Source organism: Lates calcarifer, linkage group LG3 (genome assembly GCF_001640805.2).
Source record: "Lates calcarifer isolate ASB-BC8 linkage group LG3, TLL_Latcal_v3, whole genome shotgun sequence".
In the NCBI taxonomy this organism is placed as follows: domain Eukaryota; kingdom Metazoa; phylum Chordata; class Actinopteri; family Centropomidae; genus Lates; species Lates calcarifer.
The window spans coordinates 23,047,999-23,066,722 of NC_066835.1; the positions used below are offsets into that span (position 1 = coordinate 23,047,999).

Consider the following 18,724-nt stretch of genomic DNA (forward strand, 5'->3'; position numbering starts at 1 on the left):
TGTTTAATAACAGTGTTTATTTATATTTAGCTGTTTATTTTATCAGTGAATTTAATTTACCTGGTTTTACACCTGGTCTCTCTCCAGCTGTTCACACCTCTTTACTTAAAGCTTCTTCTTCTTTTGTGTCTGATTTTATATTTTCATCTTTTCTGTCAGTTAAACCTGTGAAGCTGAAGCTGAACATGAAGAAGTTTAAATAAAAGCTCAGCTGGTCTCAGTCTGGATTCATTATTTCCTCCCAGACACTGATCAGGATCAATCAGCTGATTATTAACGGTCAGTTGACAGGTTGATGATGCAGGTAATCACAGGTGTCCTGTGGTGGACTGTTCCGGTCCGGACTCAGAGTCAGTCCACGAGACCAGGACTGGACTCAGCTGGCGTTCTTCCTCTGTGGTGGATGTGATGAATCAGATCTGAGTGAGGGGACGTCATCAGACAGGAGTTTTATTTTGACAGGTCAGACAGGAAGTGGTGCGAGTGGAGTGAGGACGGAGGATGTTTCTGTTCTCAGATCAGCTGAGTCTCTGATGGGACGACATGGACGAGCTGCTGCTGACGAGCAGAGCTGCAGCCCAGGTCAGTGTGTGTGTGTCAGTGTGTGTGTGTGTCACAAACAAACAAACATCAGGAGCTAACAGGTGTTCAGACTGTAGAGAAGCAGCAGTGATGTGTTCAAGTGTCGGGGCTGTTCAGGGTTAATCACCTGACACATTAGACTCTGATTCTACTGTTTCTACTGAAGTTTAATTCAGACACTGATGAACTTTAACCTCACTTTGACGCTGAGGTTAAAGACACGTTAGTGTCAAACTTAATGTTGTAAACTCTCTGAGCTGCAGTCGATGGTGATTAAAGGTCAAAGGTGATTGTTGTGTTTCATTCTAATAAACAGATGAGAAACAGATGCAGCAGCTGAAACACAGAATCAGCAGCTAATGATCAACCTGAGCTCAACTCACACCTGTTTGTTCCGTTACCTGAGGACAAACAGGACACAGCAAATATTTACAGACAGAGAAGCAGGTTAGATCAACACATCAAACACACTGCTGTTTTACGGGGGGGGGGGTTGATTGACAGGTGTCTCAGCCTATCAGCTCCCAGTTTCAGTCCAGACTGTTGGTGTCTGCTCAGTGACCTTCAGACCTCAGAACCATCAGGTGTTCAAATATTTGGATTGGATCTGTGACAGTCTCTGTCTGGAGTAAAGGTCTGAGGGTCTGATCCAGATCCAGATCCAGATCCAGAGGAGGACTGAGACATGAACAGACTTCATCTCACAAACAAACGCTGAGCAGAGGAAACCACTGATACAGTGTTAGTTTCATGTTAAAACCAAAATCAATCAAACTGTGATGTTTCCTGACTCTCTTCCTCCTCCCAGACCGGTTTCCATGGCAACCAGAGGGTCCACGTCGTCCTGGGCAGCGAGTCATGTGACCTGGACTCAGTGGCGTCATCGCTGGCGATGGCCTACTTCCTGTCCAGGGTGAGCTGACTCAGACCAGAGCAGGGAGTCGATGGTTTGAATCCTGAAGCTCAGACCAGATTTAGTTCTGGATCTGGATCTGGATCATAGTCAGACCGACGTCCCTGTAATGAAACCTCTTCTCTCTCTTAGACGTCCTCAGGTCTTCCAGGTCGTTCTCTGGTTCTTCCCGTTCTCAACATTCCCCGGTCGCAGTTCCACCTGAGAGCCGACATCCTCCTGTTGCTGATGGAGGCCGGCATCGCCACGGAGACCCTGGTGTTCAGAGACCAGGTGGACCTGGCTTGTCTCCACAGCAACAGGAGGCTGGACCTGACCCTGGTGGACCACAACGTCCTGCCAAGGTCTGAAACATCAAAACGTCCTGAAATGTCCTGATCAGGTTGGTGCTGATCTGAAGAACTGTGTCCTGGTTTTCAGTACCGACCGTGACCTGGAGGGGGCAGTAGCAGAGGTCATCGACCACCACCGGCTGGAGAGGACCGCCTCCTTCTCCTGTCCTGTTACCGTGGAGACGGTGGCATCCTGCGCCACCTTGGTGACAGAGCGGATTCTGTCCAGAGCCCCGGAGATCCTGGACCGACAGCTGGCTTTACTGCTGTATGGTGAGACTCTCAGAGACCGTTCACACCGAGTCAGGTACAGCTGTGAACATGTCTCCTGCAGGTGTGAACGTGAGGTGCAGGTGTGAACGTGTCTCCTCTCTGTCCTCCCTGCAGGTGTGATGGTGGTAGACTGTGTGGTCGGTAAAGTGACCGTTAAAGATGGTCACATGATCCACCTGCTGCAGACTCAGTTCCCTGACCTGCCACAGAGAGGCGCTCTTCACAACGCTCTGCACACAGCAAAGTTTGACCTGTCAGGTAAACACACATGTGGCACTGTGGGCGCGCGTTAGCACGACATCATGTATGCAGCCATTAAGAGCGTATTTCAGACCCTTCACAATAAGAGCTAATAAAAGTCTCCTTCACAATAAGAGCTGATAAAAGTCTCCTGTCTGAAATAACACGTTTGTCAGGTTTCACCACAGAGGAGATTCTCCTGAACAACATGAAGACTGTTGCCGGGGGCGATGTGAGAGTAGCCGTTAGCATCGTCTACATGAGTCTGGACGTAAATATTAACTTTACGTATATATATATATATATGTGTGTGTGTGTGTGTGTGTGTGTGCGTGTGTGTTATATCATTAAAGATGTTTATACACTTGCATAAAAAAACCAAGGAAAGTGTGTTGTGTGTCATTATACATCAGCCCTGTCCAGCAGGGGGCGCCTCCGAGCCTCTCTTCTCAGAGCAGGTGTGGTGCATGCTGGGAGTTGTAGTCGTGTATTTGTGATGTCTCTCCTCACCTTGTCTCTGCCTCCAGTGGTTCCTTCAGAGGAAGAACCTGCAGCAGGAGCTCCGCGACTTCTGCCAATCGCACCGTCTGGACGCAGTGGTCGCCATGACAATATCCTTCAACGACCAATCAGACGAGCCCGTCAGGCAGGTCGCGGTCTACAGCTCCAACCTTCTGTACGGGCAGGAGGTAGGTGGGATTAGAGTTTGGATCAGGACTGTCGATAAGGGTTCAGGATTGAGACTAAGACCAGGATCAGTGTTTGGACTAAGATTCTGATTAGAATTAAGATTGGGATTAACATAAAATAAGAAAAAGGATTAAACTGTTTGTCTAATGGTTGTATTTTTTTGCTCCGCCCCTCAGATTAGCCACGCCCTCTTCAAGTCCTGTAGCCCCGCCCTCTGCCTGTCTCCAGCCACCAGCCCATATAAGGACATCCTGTCTTATCACCAGGGCAACGCTCTGGCCTCTCGCAGAGCAGTCCTTCCTGTCCTCACACACTTCCTGTCTGACTGGTGGCAGAGAGAGATGCATTGTGGGGCAGATGGCGAGGACCTGGACGACCAGTTCAACCAATCAGACGTCATGATCTCTGACACGTTTTCCGTCAACAAAGAGTCAGCTGACCTCTCCGACGCCGGCTGGCTGCCCCACGTTTACTCCGCCTGCCGTCACCACCGGCGGCGGCTGCAGTTTGGAGCAGAGGATTATGGGAGCGTAGAGGAGGATTATGGAGGCAGGATGATGCCGCCGCCGCCGATGAACAGTTTGGTGGACGGCTGCCCGCTGGATGGAGGCTTCAACCAGGAGGCTTTACTGGAGAAATTCAGCAGGATGGGAGGGGGGGAGGAGGAGCAGGTGGGGAGGGGGAACTAGAGGGGGGGGCATCACCTGAAATGCTGTAATTCTTTGAAGGCCGATACTTAAAAAATAACAATAAATAAGATAAACCTGATTCTGCTTCAAATCTGAGAGATGATCTGTATTAAACTGTTCTCTGATGTAAGTGAGTAAATGATGCTGAAAATAATCTGAGTTTGTTTGATTGATTAAAAGAAGCTTTGGACTTGTTCAGGAGATGGAAGTTGACAGATGTGATACGATGTGGTCACAGTGAGTCGTTCAGTAAGTTCATACATGTGGAAGGGATGAGGAGTCACAGGTAGATTTACAGAAACCAGTAATAAACAATAAAGTCCGTGAACGAACAGAACTCAACTCAGGTTACGATACAAAACAATTCAACAAACAACTGAGCTGAGAACGAGAGGGGACAGTTAAACACAACAGGGATAATATCTAACATCAAACACATCACACACTAAGTACAAAAGTACTAAAGACAGTTAGGCTATAAAATGAAATAAATATACAACTAATAAAGTATCAAAACAAAGTTAAATCTACTGAAAATGTAGAAAATATCTTCATTGAATATCCTCAGTCTCCCCCTGTGTGGTGAGCACTTGGTACAGCCTGACTGGGACTTCCTGTATTTATGCTCACTGTTTCCTGAAATCCATCCTCTGAACAACGAACCAAATAAACTGACTAATGTTAAATATAAAAATTAACTAAAGCTGCGCACTGCAAACAGAACCACTGTACTTCAAATAAACACTGAATAAACCAAGAGTATGTCATACACAATTAAGAGTTGTTTCATCTTTTACATGTTGTGTGTATGTCAGTGTATACTTTACTGCAATATTAGTGTAAAACAATGTGAGTTGCTGTTGGTGACGTAACGTGACGTAAGTTGACTGAATATCAGGCTTATGCTTCTGAAAATACATAAAAACAAAAACAGAACCTTGTTTAATTTTTAGTTTTTGAGTCAAATGTTGAATCATGAATGACAGAGAGAGAAATCTGGGTAACATTTAAACCTTTAAAGGCAGAACAGAAACAGTGGTGAATGTTTTGTCTTTTCAGATTTTAAAACAAGTCTGTGATCGAGAAATAACCATTGGAAAGACTGAAGATAAGTCAGAGACTGAGCAACACAACATGGTATCATCTGCATAGAAACAAACACTGAGTTATTGAGTGGAAATATCACTGCTCTTTGTGTGTAATGTAAATGGTTGTAGGTCAAGAACAGAGCCCTGTGGTGCTCGGTTACTGATGGAAAATGGACAATTCAGCATCATGTTTCTACCTGTAAAATAAACATGAGTGTAACATCGTCTGGACCTGAAGGTTGTAGTTTGTCGTCCAAGCATCAGTTCAACTCAACGTTCCATAAAGTCTGTGATTCTCTGGTCTGGTAGAACGACATGACGACAAAGTTTCACAAGTTTTCATGGTTCAGTCTGAATCAAACAGCTGATGTCACTGTTCAATCAGCTGTCAATGATCAATAACAGCAGTGCTGTCTGCCACTGATCAATACTTATTCCTGATGATCAGTCAGCAGAGACGATGAATCAGTCTCTGAGGAGGAGACAGGACAGTTAGTTCACAACCCATGACCAACACAAACAGACAAACTCGACCAAAGACGAACACAGACCTGTGACGAGCAGCTGGACGTTTCTCTTCTTCAGGACTTTTCCGTCCCTGCTGACGGTGCAGGTGTACGATCCGCTGTCGAACGCCATCGGATTCTTCAGGGTCAGACTCAGGTCTCTGTTCATCACCTGGTCTGTCTTCATCTCTGTGCGGCTCCTGTAAATCCAGTTCTGTTTCTCATGATAGTCTGCGCTGTTCTGGTACATGTGGACCGTCATGGGCCAGGGTTCAGGCCGGCTCCACTCCACCGTGTCGTCTGCAGAAGGCCGAAACATGTCTTTGCAGGGCAGCACGACAGACTCCACCCCCTCCTCCGCCTTCACCTGGGGAACTGAGGACAACCAATCATAACATCAGCTGCAGCAACAGCAGCAATACTGATGGTATCAGGACCTTCAGTGACCTCTGACCTCTATCCACAGTACTAACCTTTGACCTTTAGCGTCAGCTGTTTCTTCTCCAGAATTCGTCCGTCCCTGTCCTTAACGGTGCTGGTGTAGGTTCCACTGTCTCGATCTGTGGGCTGACTCAGGGTCAGACTGAGATCTCCATCTGTCAGATCTTTAACCATCTCTGTTCGGCCCTTGTACTCAGCGTTCTGTGTGTCCGCCTGGTCACCGCCACCTTTACACACATGGACTATTGTCGGTTTGAGCATCAGGCCGGAGAGTCTCCACTCCACTGAGGCGTCCTCAGGCAGGGTGGTGGTGGCTTTAAACGGCAGCTGGACAGACTTTGACCCAAAAACCACCTCCACCACCTCCATCCTGGAGACTGAGGGGACAACAAACCAACTGTGCTGCGTTACTGCTGTGAGACCAGAACCAGACCTGAAGCTGATGGTATTAGTAATAGTATTTCATGATCTAAAAACAAAGACAACATTTACAAACTTTGATAAACACTCAATCACACACATACTGGTTTTAAAGTAATTCCAGAAGTATATGGCAAGACCTCCTCCAGCAACAAGACCAACAGCCAGGAGAGCCAGGAGAACCTTGGCCCACACTGAAAATTTTTCTGTGGACAAAAGGAAAATAACCAACCTGATCTGAAAGTGACTGTGTGAACGACTGACCTGTATCCACAGCACCGACCTCTGACGTGGTGCAGAACTACTTTCTGTCTCAGGACGTCTCCGTCTCTGTGGGCAGTGCAGGTGTAGGTGCCGCTGTCTCGGTCTGTTGGGTATTTCAGGGTCAGACTGAGGTCTCCGGTCTTCAGCAGGTCTTTGTTCATGTGTGTTCGGCCACAGAAAAACTCTTCCAGCAGCAGGTTGCTGCTGTTCGGATAGACATGGACGATTATGGGTTTGGGCTCAGACCGGCTCCACTCCACTCTGGCGTCCTCAGGTAGAGGAGGAGGGATTTGGCAAGGCAGCTGGATGAACTCTGACCCCTCCTGAACCTTCACCTCCACAGGAGAGACTGAGAGGATAAGACAACACAGCCGATAAAGAGATTAACATGCTGTATCTGTACAAAAACTAAGGTGTGAAAATGACATGACGTTCTTTACACTTTTGTTTCCCCTGTCTTCAGTCTTTATGCTAAGCTAAGCTAAGAAGCTGTTGGCTGTAACCACAGCTCAGAGTCAGAGATCTTTAAGTGGGTTTTTTACATTTGGATAGAGCCAGGCTAGCTGTTTCCCTCCACCTCCAGTCTTTATGCTAAGCTAGGCTAACTGGCTGCTGTCAGTCCTTTACAGTCACGATTCCTGTAACCAGAAGATGGTTTCACTGTGACGGTGTAACCAAACAAAGAGCTGAGTTTAGTGTGAAACCAACTGACTGCTCACGTATTCAGTCAAATAATCAATAATCAATCAACAATCACCTGGAAAAATCATCTCTGCAACATCCTTTATATCATAAAACAGAGGCGACTTTGATTTACTCTATTCACATATTTATTCTCTGTCTGTGTTTGTTCCTGACCTTTGACCCTCAGCTGTATGAGTGTCAGTGTCAGTTCACTGCTCTGTTTGCGGATGAGGCAGGTGTAGTTCCCGCTGTCAGACAGGTGTGGTTGTCTCAGGGTGAGGCTCAGGTCTCCAGACTCCGCTCCGTCGCTCGCCATCGATGTCCGGCCTCTGAACCGCTGGTCCTGACCAGTGAGCTCGTCTCTCTCGTCCCGCCATGAGTGGACGATTTCAGGATAGAGATCGTCGCAGTGCCACAGCACCGTGGTGTCCTCTAAGAAAAAAGAGACACGGCAGGGCAGCAGGACTGACTCCGCCCCCTCATACACCTCCACTTGCAGAGCCAGAGCATGCTGGGAAACTAGGAGGACAGAAAAAAAGGTGGAAATCACTCACTCAGCTCAGTGTGGAGGAATATAACCTGAGCTCACAGGTGAACTGTTTCTCTGTGATGTTCATTCATCGTTTAAACGTGTCCACATTCAATCACTTCTCTCTGCTTCTCTGTATCAGAACTTTTATTCTTTTATTCTGTTTGTCTTTGTTTGTTTGTTTAGGTTGTTTTTATTTTTAATAACTAAATTGAAATGTACTTGAATGAGTTTCTGTTTCACTTTGTTTTGAAACTTTTCAGGTTTTATGTAAAAAAGTTGTTGTGCTCAGATGAACTCAGGCTGTGGCCCTTTGTGTCTCTCACAGCGCCCACACAATGCATTATGGGATATACCGTCTGGTTAGTGACCACTGGTTGTTCACTACTTTTCACAATGCATTGTGGGATACTTTGAGTCCACTGTATAGGGTGTAATAATCCTCTCTACACATTCAGACCGAGCTACAAACATGGCAGTGTTTTTACGTGAAGATATTTAGTTTTCTTACCGAGCAGGACGACGATCACAAACTCCACCGACAGCTTCAACAAACCTCCGACAAAGTCTTTACTCTGTTTCTTCCAAACCATGATCCACCACACAGGCTCACGGCGACTCCACCACCTCCATCCTGGAGACTGAGGGGACAACAAACCAACTGTGCTGCGTTACTGCTGTGAGACCAGAACCAGACCTGAAGCTGATGGTATTAGTAATAGTATTTCATGATCTAAAAACAAAGACAACATTTACAAACTTTGATAAACACTCAATCACACACATACTGGTTTTAAAGTAATTCCAGAAGTATATGGCAAGACCTCCTCCAGCAACAAGACCAACAGCCAGGAGAGCCAGGAGAACCTTGGCCCACACTGAAAATTTTTCTGTGGACAAAAGGAAAATAACCAACCTGATCTGAAAGTGACTGTGTGAACGACTGACCTGTATCCACAGCACCGACCTCTGACGTGGTGCAGAACTACTTTCTGTCTCAGGACGTCTCCGTCTCTGTGGGCAGTGCAGGTGTAGGTGCCGCTGTCTCGGTCTGTTGGGTATTTCAGGGTCAGACTGAGGTCTCCGGTCTTCAGCAGGTCTTTGTTCATGTGTGTTCGGCCACAGAAAAACTCTTCCAGCAGCAGGTTGCTGCTGTTCGGATAGACATGGACGATTATGGGTTTGGGCTCAGACCGGCTCCACTCCACTCTGGCGTCCTCAGGTAGAGGAGGAGGGATTTGGCAAGGCAGCTGGATGAACTCTGACCCCTCCTGAACCTTCACCTCCACAGGAGAGACTGAGAGGATAAGACAACACAGCCGATAAAGAGATTAACATGCTGTATCTGTACAAAAACTAAGGTGTGAAAATGACATGACGTTCTTTACACTTTTGTTTCCCCTGTCTTCAGTCTTTATGCTAAGCTAAGCTAAGAAGCTGTTGGCTGTAACCACAGCTCAGAGTCAGAGATCTTTAAGTGGGTTTTTTACATTTGGATAGAGCCAGGCTAGCTGTTTCCCTCCACCTCCAGTCTTTATGCTAAGCTAGGCTAACTGGCTGCTGTCAGTCCTTTACAGTCACGATTCCTGTAACCAGAAGATGGTTTCACTGTGACGGTGTAACCAAACAAAGAGCTGAGTTTAGTGTGAAACCAACTGACTGCTCACGTATTCAGTCAAATAATCAATAATCAATCAACAATCACCTGGAAAAATCATCTCTGCAACATCCTTTATATCATAAAACAGAGACGACTTTGATTTACTCTATTCACATATTTATTCTCTGTCTGTGTTTGTTCCTGACCTTTGACCCTCAGCTGTATGAGTGTCAGTGTCAGTTCACTGCTCTGTTTGCGGATGAGGCAGGTGTAGTTCCCGCTGTCAGACAGGTGTGGTTGTCTCAGGGTGAGGCTCAGGTCTCCAGACTCCGCTCCGTCGCTCGCCATCGATGTCCGGCCTCTGAACCGCTGGTCCTGACCAGTGAGCTCGTCTCTCTCGTCCCGCCATGAGTGGACGATTTCAGGATAGAGATCGTCGCAGTGCCACAGCACCGTGGTGTCCTCTAAGAAAAAAGAGACACGGCAGGGCAGCAGGACTGACTCCGCCCCCTCATACACCTCCACTTGCAGAGCCAGAGCATGCTGGGAAACTAGGAGGACAGAAAAAAAGGTGGAAATCACTCACTCAGCTCAGTGTGGAGGAATATAACCTGAGCTCACAGGTGAACTGTTTCTCTGTGATGTTCATTCATCGTTTAAACGTGTCCACATTCAATCACTTCTCTCTGCTTCTCTGTATCAGAACTTTTATTCTTTTATTCTGTTTGTCTTTGTTTGTTTGTTTAGGTTGTTTTTATTTTTAATAACTAAATTGAAATGTACTTGAATGAGTTTCTGTTTCACTTTGTTTTGAAACTTTTCAGGTTTTATGTAAAAAAGTTGTTGTGCTCAGATGAACTCAGGCTGTGGCCCTTTGTGTCTCTCACAGCGCCCACACAATGCATTATGGGATATACCGTCTGGTTAGTGACCACTGGTTGTTCACTACTTTTCACAATGCATTGTGGGATACTTTGAGTCCACTGTATAGGGTGTAATAATCCTCTCTACACATTCAGACCGAGCTACAAACATGGCAGTGTTTTTACGTGAAGATATTTAGTTTTCTTACCGAGCAGGACGACGATCACAAACTCCACCGACAGCTTCAACAAACCTCCGACAAAGTCTTTACTCTGTTTCTTCCAAACCATGATCCACCACACAGGCTCACGGCGACTTATTTCCTCCTGAAGAGAATAAAGAGTTTCAGTTTAAAGTTTCCAGAGAAGCTGCTGCTGGAATGTAAAGAATCAGGCTGAGCAGCTTTGACAGAAACAAACATTACTGTGCCATTAAAGCAGCAGAGTCTGATTAACTGTGAAACCATAGAGGATAACAGTGTTATCAGGAGCAGACCTCTGCTGTTAGAGTCTACACAACACAACACAACAACACAACAACACAACACAACACAACACAACACAACACAACAACAACACAACACAACACAACACAACAACACAACAACACAACAAACAGAGACCTAGAAAATAAAAGCCTCAGCGCTGATGATGAACGTTCACAGTGATGAATTCCTCCGGAAACCAAAATATTATAGAAGATTAAATATTCACTAAACTCAAATAAAACTTAATGTCTCTCATTTGTCCAGTGTAGAAATATAATTAGTTTACAGACACTGAGTCACATTTATTGATCGATTAATTTGATCAATATTCATCCTAAAACTAAATTTACCGCCATCACAGGTTACTGCAGCTAACAGCTACAAGCTAGCTCATAGCGGCTAACGTTAGCATGAAGTTTACATCTAGTCTTATAATATATCCTCACGAATAAACAAGGACAACACACGCAGTTATAGTGAGATATAATTCAGCTAATATGTTAGCTAACAACTCAAAACTTAAAATTATGCTCCAACATCGACACAGGGGGTGTTTCATATTTCTGACCTTTAGAAAGACCAACCGTCTCTGTCCGTTTCCAATGAGGAGTTTGTCCTCTCTCCACGTCCTGTGTCCACCCAAGAGCACCACAGAGAACCATCGATTTTTGACTCGAAACTGTTTTATTCAGTGTTTTTACTGAAGTACTCATCAGATTTGTTTGTTCTGGAGAGGAGGAGACCTGTGCGGATAATTCGGCTCCCAGTAAAAACATCCTGAACCATCAACACTGAAGGAATCTGAACCTACAAATGAAACACAATGAGTGGTTTCACCATGAAATCAAGCCGATTACTTCTGTAACCAGCTGGACCCGGCTGATGTAGATATATAAAATGGATATAATAAAGACTGTTAAACAGTAAACTGTTCTTATTGTCTTCATATGTAAACAGGAGAGATGTAACTTCCTGTGTTCACAGACCTGTTCAGTGTGACAGTGACGCCTGGTGGTGGCTTTATGAACTACAGCTTCATTAATGGGTCATATTAATAAACTCTGGGTGAGTTAGTTACTATATTAAAAATCATCATTAAAAAATTAATGTAAACTCCATGTCCACTCCCAGGCTCCGTGTTTTTCCACCGTCCTCGCCTCTGTTCATGTGCGTGATGTCCTGACCTTTGACCTCTGTTGATCACAGGAAATGTCACAAACACACAATTCTTCTTTTTAGCCGATTTACAAACAGTCAAATCAAATAAATATGATCTGATCTCACAAACGTTTCTGTAGATCTTACAAAGCTTTCCCTCGATTTTTCTCAAGATCTTGAGAAAGTTTTGAGATTTTGCAAAAGTACCTTTAACCTTCAATTTTTTTTTCCTCCATGTTGTTTCCCAGGCTCTGTTTCATTGTGTAACCATGAAAAAGTTCAGGTTTCTTAATAGAACTCTGGTAGGATCTGAGTTTTCTAGGAACAGCCTGAGGTCCTCAAGGATTCAGTTAATTTAAGAAGGATTAAACCAGAAGCTGTGGGGGTCAGAGGTCACCATGTTTATTCTTTATGTTTTCTGCTCTCATAGCATTCTATTCTATTCTACTCTTTTCTGTTCTGTTCTGTTCTGTTCACTGCTCTCACACACCCAGACCTCCTCACAACACAAACACAGCAGGAGAATAATAACTCGTATCATTTGTGAAATCTGCTCTGCAGGTAGGAACATGCACACTGCACCTTTGCTTGAACAGTCACGGTCGCCATGGTAACAGGGCCAGGCCCTCATTGCAGCAACGCGCCACACCTCTGCCGTTAGGTCGTCTGAAAAGTACACAGAGAGGGAGAGACAGGTGAGGTGTAGAAAGAGACAGGTGAGGTGTAGAAAGAGACAGGTGAGGCAGAGAGAGACAGAGAGAAACAGGTGAGGTGTCAGAGTCCGCTCATAAACCCATAAAAAGCAGCAGTGATGTCATCAGGTGAGTCTCCAGGTGTGTAGCAGCAGCAGCAGCAGGTTTCTCAGTGATCTGTTTGTCCTGAACCCGTCTCACCTGTCCTGTCTCACCTGACCTGGCTGCTGCAGCGTGTGAGCGTCGACCTGCGTACCTGCTGTAAGTCTTTACTTTCTGAAGTTTGTCTCATTTTGTCGTTGGACCTTCTCTTCCTCCTGTGAACTGTTTCTGTGAGATAAGAGCTGTTTAAATAAAGTTAATTCAGCAGTTTGACATGAGTCAAGTTCAGACGTCATGTGGACAAAAGTTTGTGGACACACGGTTTAATGTACGTTAACTCAGCTGCTGTGTAGGAGGAGAGGAAACAAGGTGTGTTCCAGGTAAACACAGCAGACTGAAGTGTTTACAGTGAAAACAAACTGGTTCAGTCAGAAACATCCTGAATGAATGTGAGTTTTTATGATTATGGAAAGAAGAAAGAGTTTAAAGATGAAACTCTCTCCCTGCTGAGTCCAGAGACATTCAGTCTGATTTCAGGTGTGGTCTTTTAATCCAATAATTTCCTGGTGTTAAAGAGCAGATGTGTTGAAGCAGCACTTTGTTTGTCTGGAGTCAGATTACATGTCAGTTTGTCCTGGTCGTGTTATAAGAGAAACAGGTTTATTAAACAGGAGTACATTTCTCTGTGGTCGTCCTGTGATATAAACATTATAATTCATTGATTTACAGAAACTGTCTGAGTTGCAAACATTATTTTGATGAGCTGTGTTGAAACAATAATGTTGGTAACTAAATCAACTTAATATTGTGTGTAATATAAATTCAAATTCATGAGTTAATTCATTAAAAACAAATTTTAAGTTGTGGTAATTAAAAAAACTGGCTTGACAACTTAATTGTTCTCCACCATCTTGGTAATGGTGACAGTCAGTACAGAGCATTCACTGAGGGTATTTATTATAAATCAAATGCATATTGTTAAAAAAAATATGCAACAACTGGAGCAACTTAAACTTAAAAACATGTGTTCATATTTATTGTAACTGAGTATGTAACAGTAAAAAATTCCTTTTCATCCGATTGGAAAATGTAGTTGGAATATGTAAATTTTAAAGAGTGATCACATTTAAAAAACCTTAGTTGTAGAGGAAAGGCTGATTCGCCTGACTCAGTGATGTTTGTTGGATGAAGATAAGTCGTAGTTTAAAAAGTTTGATACAAACTGTTGACGTTTAAACAAGAAATGCAGAACCTCAGCGACGACATGCGACGACGGCTTCTTATGGTCAGATTCTGATCCTGTTTTTATCTTCAGGAACAACAACATGGAGTCCAGAGAGGAGGAACAAGAGGACGACACTCACAGGTCAAAGTTCATTCACCAGCTGTTGGTTTTTCTTGGTAGAAGAGTTAATACAACATTAGAGACCAGAAAACACTGCAGAAGGAAACTTTTGATTTAGAAAATAAACCTGTTACATCCAGTGGAGTCTTTCAGAAATAGTTGAGTGTCATCTGCAAACTGAATAGTTTCATTTTTCTTCTTCTTCTTACATAATTTAATGAGAAATTATTCTGTCACATTTTTGTGACACAGGTCAAACAGACAAAAACAGAACAAAGACTAGAAGTAAAAGCACCGGAGACAAACCAAGGAGAGAAACTTCAAAATAAAACAGGAAGCTCCAGATGAGGAACACGAGGGAAAGAGAAACTAAAATCAAAGACAGAAACCAGAAGCACAGACTCAAACTGGAACCAAAAACAAAAGACTGGAAACACAAGAAATACAAAATTATAATTTCAAACCAAATATGTGAGTTGTTTTGGAGACGGGTCGAGTTTGTAGTGTTTAACTTTCTCCATGTGTTTCTGTGCAGGTTATTTCTGACTGAGGACACTGAGAACACCAACAGTAACAGTATGACGACTGATATTACTGATGTTACTGATATTACTGATATTACTGTAGCTGTCAGTAGTTGTCCAGCTGTCACAGAGACTCCTGCTGCTCCACACGATGATCAAACAGGTACTGACGACATTTTTATCATAAACTTATTAAAACAACGTATTGTAAAACTCTCGTCCTCGTCACGTCAGTGCTGTTTATAATTCAACATCATGGAGGAAGAGACGAGAGGAAAAGACACAAGAAACTTTAAAACCCTAAAAAAACAAAGTCTGATTTGTCTGTGACAGTTTTCGCACTGAGACGTAACTGAGGCCCAGTTCAGACTTCATGCAGAACTTCATTCAGAATCCTCCTGTTTTTAAGTTTCCTTCAGTATCACAGTGAAACAGAGAGAGCTGTCTGAACATCAGTGGAGACTCTGACAACAGGAGCTGCTAATGACTAATTCTGCTGCTTTTAATTGGTCAGTTTGAGTGAATGGAATCAGAATGAAGTTAAAGAAGCAGAGATCCAGCTGCAGCTCAGCTGAGTCACCGTGATAACATCTGTTAATATTAACTTATTTTCAGGAGCAACAGCAGTAACCTTGACGTTAATCTAAACATTCCTTATCGTCTTCCTCAGAGGAGGAGGAAAAAGGTGACCTGGTGACGGGAAACGGTGTTGCCATGGCAGCGACAGGTGCTGAGTCAGCAGGTGTGTCAGTGTCAGGTGAGTCTTTGTCGTCTCTGTTCTGCTCATCTTCTGTTTTTCAGACGAGGGGGAAACGTCGGCCGGAGACGAGGAAGGTGAGGAAACTCTTCCATCTTCACCGTCAGATTAAACTCTGTCTGTTCTCATTGTGGCCTCTCCTCTCTCCCAGCAGCTGACGGTGAACAGGTGTTTGATTTCCAGCCAGGTAACCTCCTCTCTCCTCCTCTTCTTCTTTTTTTCCTCTGGACTGGGTTTTCTGTCTGATGTCCTGTCTTCCTGTCGTCAGGAGGAGCTGAGGTCGAGTCTCAGCAGGAATCATTGACTCCGACCGCAGACAGACCAGGTATGACCACAACTCCACAGGTAGAACAGCAGCTGGTGAAATGTAGCAGGAATATGAGAGGGAAAGAAATCAATAAACATTTATTTATTTCATAATGACATAAAAGAACAGGTTCATCAGAAACCTGGACCAGAACCAAATATTAATATTTATAATTAAATCTCATGTAGAGCTGTGTGTGATGTCACTTCCTGTCTGCAGATCCTCCCAACAGTCTGGCCTTATCACGACCAACGAAGAAGAAAGTCCTGGTTGCTCCGGCTCTCAGTCTGTCTTTAGGTAAGACAGTATTATTACCGAGAAAACAGAATATTTCACAGGTGAAAACAACACCTGCACATTTCTGTTTGTTTTGTTTTGTTTGTTAATTGTTAATGTTTTTCTTCTTCTCTGACTTAAAATCGTGACTAAGTTTCTGTCGATGATCCTAAGGTCGCAGCGAGTCGACCGTCTCTGACGACTTCCCCTCGGCCTTCCTCTCCCCCTCACCTGAAGATGACGATGACACGGGGCTTGACTTCGACCTGGACGCCATGGAAACGCCCTCTGACACTGAGTCGCTGCCTTTCCCCATCTACGACCTGGACCTGGAAGGTGAGAGGTCAGAGGTCAAACAGGAAACAGGTGAAAACACTGGATATTTATTTTAGGTTTGTTTCCCAGATGACCTGCGGCGCCTCGGTGTGGCGTCCTACCGTCGCAGACCCCGCGGCTCCAGTCCCAGGTCCAGGTTTGACTCCAGGACCAGTTCTGTACCGGGGCCGGACCACAGCGGACTGGGAGTTCTGGAGAGGGAGGACATGGTGGACGGTCAGGGCACCAGGTGGCGCTGTTTCTCCACAGGTGACCCGCCTCAGGAGACCCGGGTCAACATGAGCGTCCTGGAGCCGTTTCTCCAGGTTCTATCCCACGGAGGTACAACAGCCCTGCAGGTGGAGGAGTTACCTGTGTGGCCCCTCCCTCGTGTTAAACACCTGGTCTTCTCCCCCCAGGTTACTATGGAGACGGCATGAATGACATCATCGTGTTTTCTTCCTGTTACCTGCCACAGAACAGTCTGGAGAATTACCAGTATGTGATGGACAACCTGTTCAGGTAAAAGCACGCTGGACCTCACGGGATGCTAACAGCGACGATGCTAACATGCTAACCTGTCCTCTACCTGTCTCTCTCTGTCTACCTGTGCAGGTATGTGGTGGGAACTCTGGATCTGATGGTAGCAGAGAACTATGTGATGGTGTATCTCTGTGCTGGAGGTCAGACAGACAAACTCCCAGGAATCAGTTGGCTCAAAGAGTGTTACACCACCATCGACAGGAGGTACGATCACCTCTGTCTGATCAGCTGGTTCACCTGTGTCCACCAGGTGGCGTCAGAGTTTCACTGTTAAAAACACAAATCATTCTTCAGCTGCTTTTCTTCCATTCATGAGTCACTTTAACTGTAACACACAGTTTGAACAGAGTGAAGTCACAGTAAATCTCAGTCTGATGTTTCTAATGAATTTAAATCAACTGTGATCTAATTTATACCCTGATGATTCAAAGATTTAAACACAGTTAGTGACCATTCAGACACAATACAGACAGGTACAGACAGACAGGTACAGACAGGTACAGACAGACAGGTACAGACAGACAGGTACAGACAGACAGGTACAGACAGGTACAGACAGACAGGTACAGACAGGTACAGACAGGTAGAGACAGGTAGAGACAGACAGACAGGTACAGACAGGTACAGACAGACAGGTACAGACAGACAGGTAGAGACAGGTACAGACAGGTAGACAGACAGGTACAGACAGGTACAGACAGGTACAGACAGACAGGTACAGACAGGTAGAGACAGACAGACAGATACAGACAAGTACAGACAAACAGGTACAGACAGGTAGAGACAGACAGACAGACAGGTACAGACAGACAGGTACAGACAGGTAGAGACAGGTACAGACAGACAGGTACAGGTGTGCTGAAGCTGAGCTGCTGCTGTCTCTCAGAGTTTACCTGTGTGTGTTTGTTCAGACTGAGGAAGAACCTGAAAGGTTTCTACGTGGTTCATCCAACCTGGTACATCAAGGCCCTCATCACCATCATCAAACCCTTCATCAGGTCAGTTACCCTCCTCTTCATCACTCACCCTGTCTGCTGCTGTGACGCCAGCTAACTAAACCAGCTAACTAAACCAGCTAACTAAACCAGCTAACAGCTAATTAAACCATCTTTGTCTTTTTTTAAACTCTTTTCCTCTTGGTAATCAAAATTTTTTTCCCTCCTCTTCCGCCTCAGCTCTAAGTTCAGCAGGAAGCTCCAGTTCGTCAACAGTCTTCAGGATCTTTCTCATTTCATCCCCACTGAGCACGTGCAGATCCCAGACTGTGTCCGACAGTGAGTCTTTCTTTACCTGGATTTCAGGTGTCCAGAACAACACCTGAACACAAAGATAAAATCACTTCTGCTGTTTACAGGTACGATCAGAACCTGTCCAGGTGAGATTCTGCTGGAGGATTTCATCCAGGTGGAGCATCAGTGTCTTGCTCAGTGGCACTTGGTCAGTGTTTGAGGACTAACACCGACTGTATCAGAGACCTGAAGAACAAAGTTGTCACGGAGCTGCTGTCGTCTTAGAAACAGTGTTAATGTTCATCCTGCTGTTAAACAACAGAAATACAACAAACACATTTTTATTAATTCAATTTTTATAATTAAAAAAAGAAACATTTCAAAGATAAACTGAACGTTAATGTGCAACAAGTCCACAAACGTTATTATATAAACGTTATTATCTGAGCATCAGACAGATCTGATGTTTTATGTATATGATAAGAAACTTTAAAACCGAACAAACCTTGTTTTCCTCCGCAGCTTCCTGTTGTTTGTGTCTCATACGAAAACACATAATTTTTTATTTTATTTGTCGTTTTTACTCATAAAGTTCAAAACAAAAGGTGAAAAGTGTCTTTTCTGTTTTTAAAACTTTTAAGTTAAGTTGAATTAGAGCCTGTGTGCTTATCTGTTGAAGGGATTTTTCAGAACCTGGTGAAGGTTTTTTAACGTCTCCTTCTCGACGCTGCACTTTCAGTATTTTCAGCAGGAGATGAACCGTCGACCCAGCCTGGGTTAATGCCTTGCTTCAGAACTGAAGAATCATTAGTTTTGGTCAAAGGTGAAATGTTTTTGGTGCTGAATGAAATAAAATGATGATGGTTCATTGTTT

General features: G+C 44.5%; 3 protein-coding genes across 13 annotated transcripts; 2 read left to right on the forward strand and 1 right to left on the reverse strand.

The window, feature by feature from the left end:
- The first annotated feature begins 424 nt into the window (after positions 1–424).
- LOC108889933 (prune exopolyphosphatase 1) lies at positions 425–3,719 on the forward strand. The gene is made up of 8 exons (XM_018686637.2): positions 425–582; positions 1,391–1,495; positions 1,628–1,839; positions 1,916–2,100; positions 2,215–2,358; positions 2,517–2,611; positions 2,868–3,029; positions 3,207–3,719. The coding sequence occupies exons 1-8, from the start codon at positions 544–546 to the stop codon at positions 3,717–3,719; spliced, it is 1,455 nt and encodes a 484-aa protein (XP_018542153.1). The 5' UTR covers positions 425–543.
- A 915-nt stretch (positions 3,720–4,634) lies between these two features.
- On the reverse strand, positions 4,635–13,844 carry LOC108889931 (uncharacterized). Of its 5 annotated transcripts, none has more exons than XM_051069524.1 (10): positions 12,709–13,844; positions 12,343–12,426; positions 11,171–11,795; positions 10,324–10,441; positions 9,458–9,802; positions 8,619–8,948; positions 6,279–6,380; positions 5,787–6,131; positions 5,359–5,688; positions 4,635–5,279 (listed from the first exon to the last, which is right to left on the reverse strand). In XM_051069524.1, the coding sequence occupies exons 4-10, from the start codon at positions 10,403–10,405 to the stop codon at positions 5,239–5,241; spliced, it is 1,575 nt and encodes a 524-aa protein (XP_050925481.1). In that variant the 5' UTR covers positions 10,406–10,441; positions 11,171–11,795; positions 12,343–12,426; positions 12,709–13,844; the 3' UTR covers positions 4,635–5,238. The 5 variants fall into 5 exon arrangements, with proteins under 5 accessions (XP_050925481.1, XP_050925488.1, XP_050925486.1 ...); XM_051069531.1 differs by lacking the exon at positions 6,279–6,380 and adding an exon at positions 8,440–8,541; XM_051069529.1 differs by lacking the exons at positions 8,619–8,948; positions 9,458–9,802 and adding exons at positions 6,458–6,787; positions 7,297–7,641 and having other exon boundaries at positions 12,709–13,843.
- LOC108889934 (BCL2/adenovirus E1B 19 kDa protein-interacting protein 2) lies at positions 12,435–18,724 on the forward strand. Of its 7 annotated transcripts, none has more exons than XM_051069603.1 (15): positions 12,435–12,581; positions 12,686–12,713; positions 13,870–13,920; positions 14,435–14,586; positions 15,094–15,180; positions 15,332–15,367; positions 15,449–15,505; positions 15,707–15,784; positions 15,938–16,099; positions 16,169–16,420; positions 16,498–16,600; positions 16,694–16,825; positions 17,533–17,619; positions 17,797–17,895; positions 17,976–18,724. In XM_051069603.1, the coding sequence occupies exons 1-15, from the start codon at positions 12,572–12,574 to the stop codon at positions 17,998–18,000; spliced, it is 1,359 nt and encodes a 452-aa protein (XP_050925560.1). In that variant the 5' UTR covers positions 12,435–12,571; the 3' UTR covers positions 18,001–18,724. The 7 variants fall into 7 exon arrangements, with proteins under 7 accessions (XP_050925560.1, XP_050925561.1, XP_018542154.1 ...); XM_051069604.1 differs by having other exon boundaries at positions 15,335–15,367; XM_018686638.2 differs by having other exon boundaries at positions 12,435–12,713.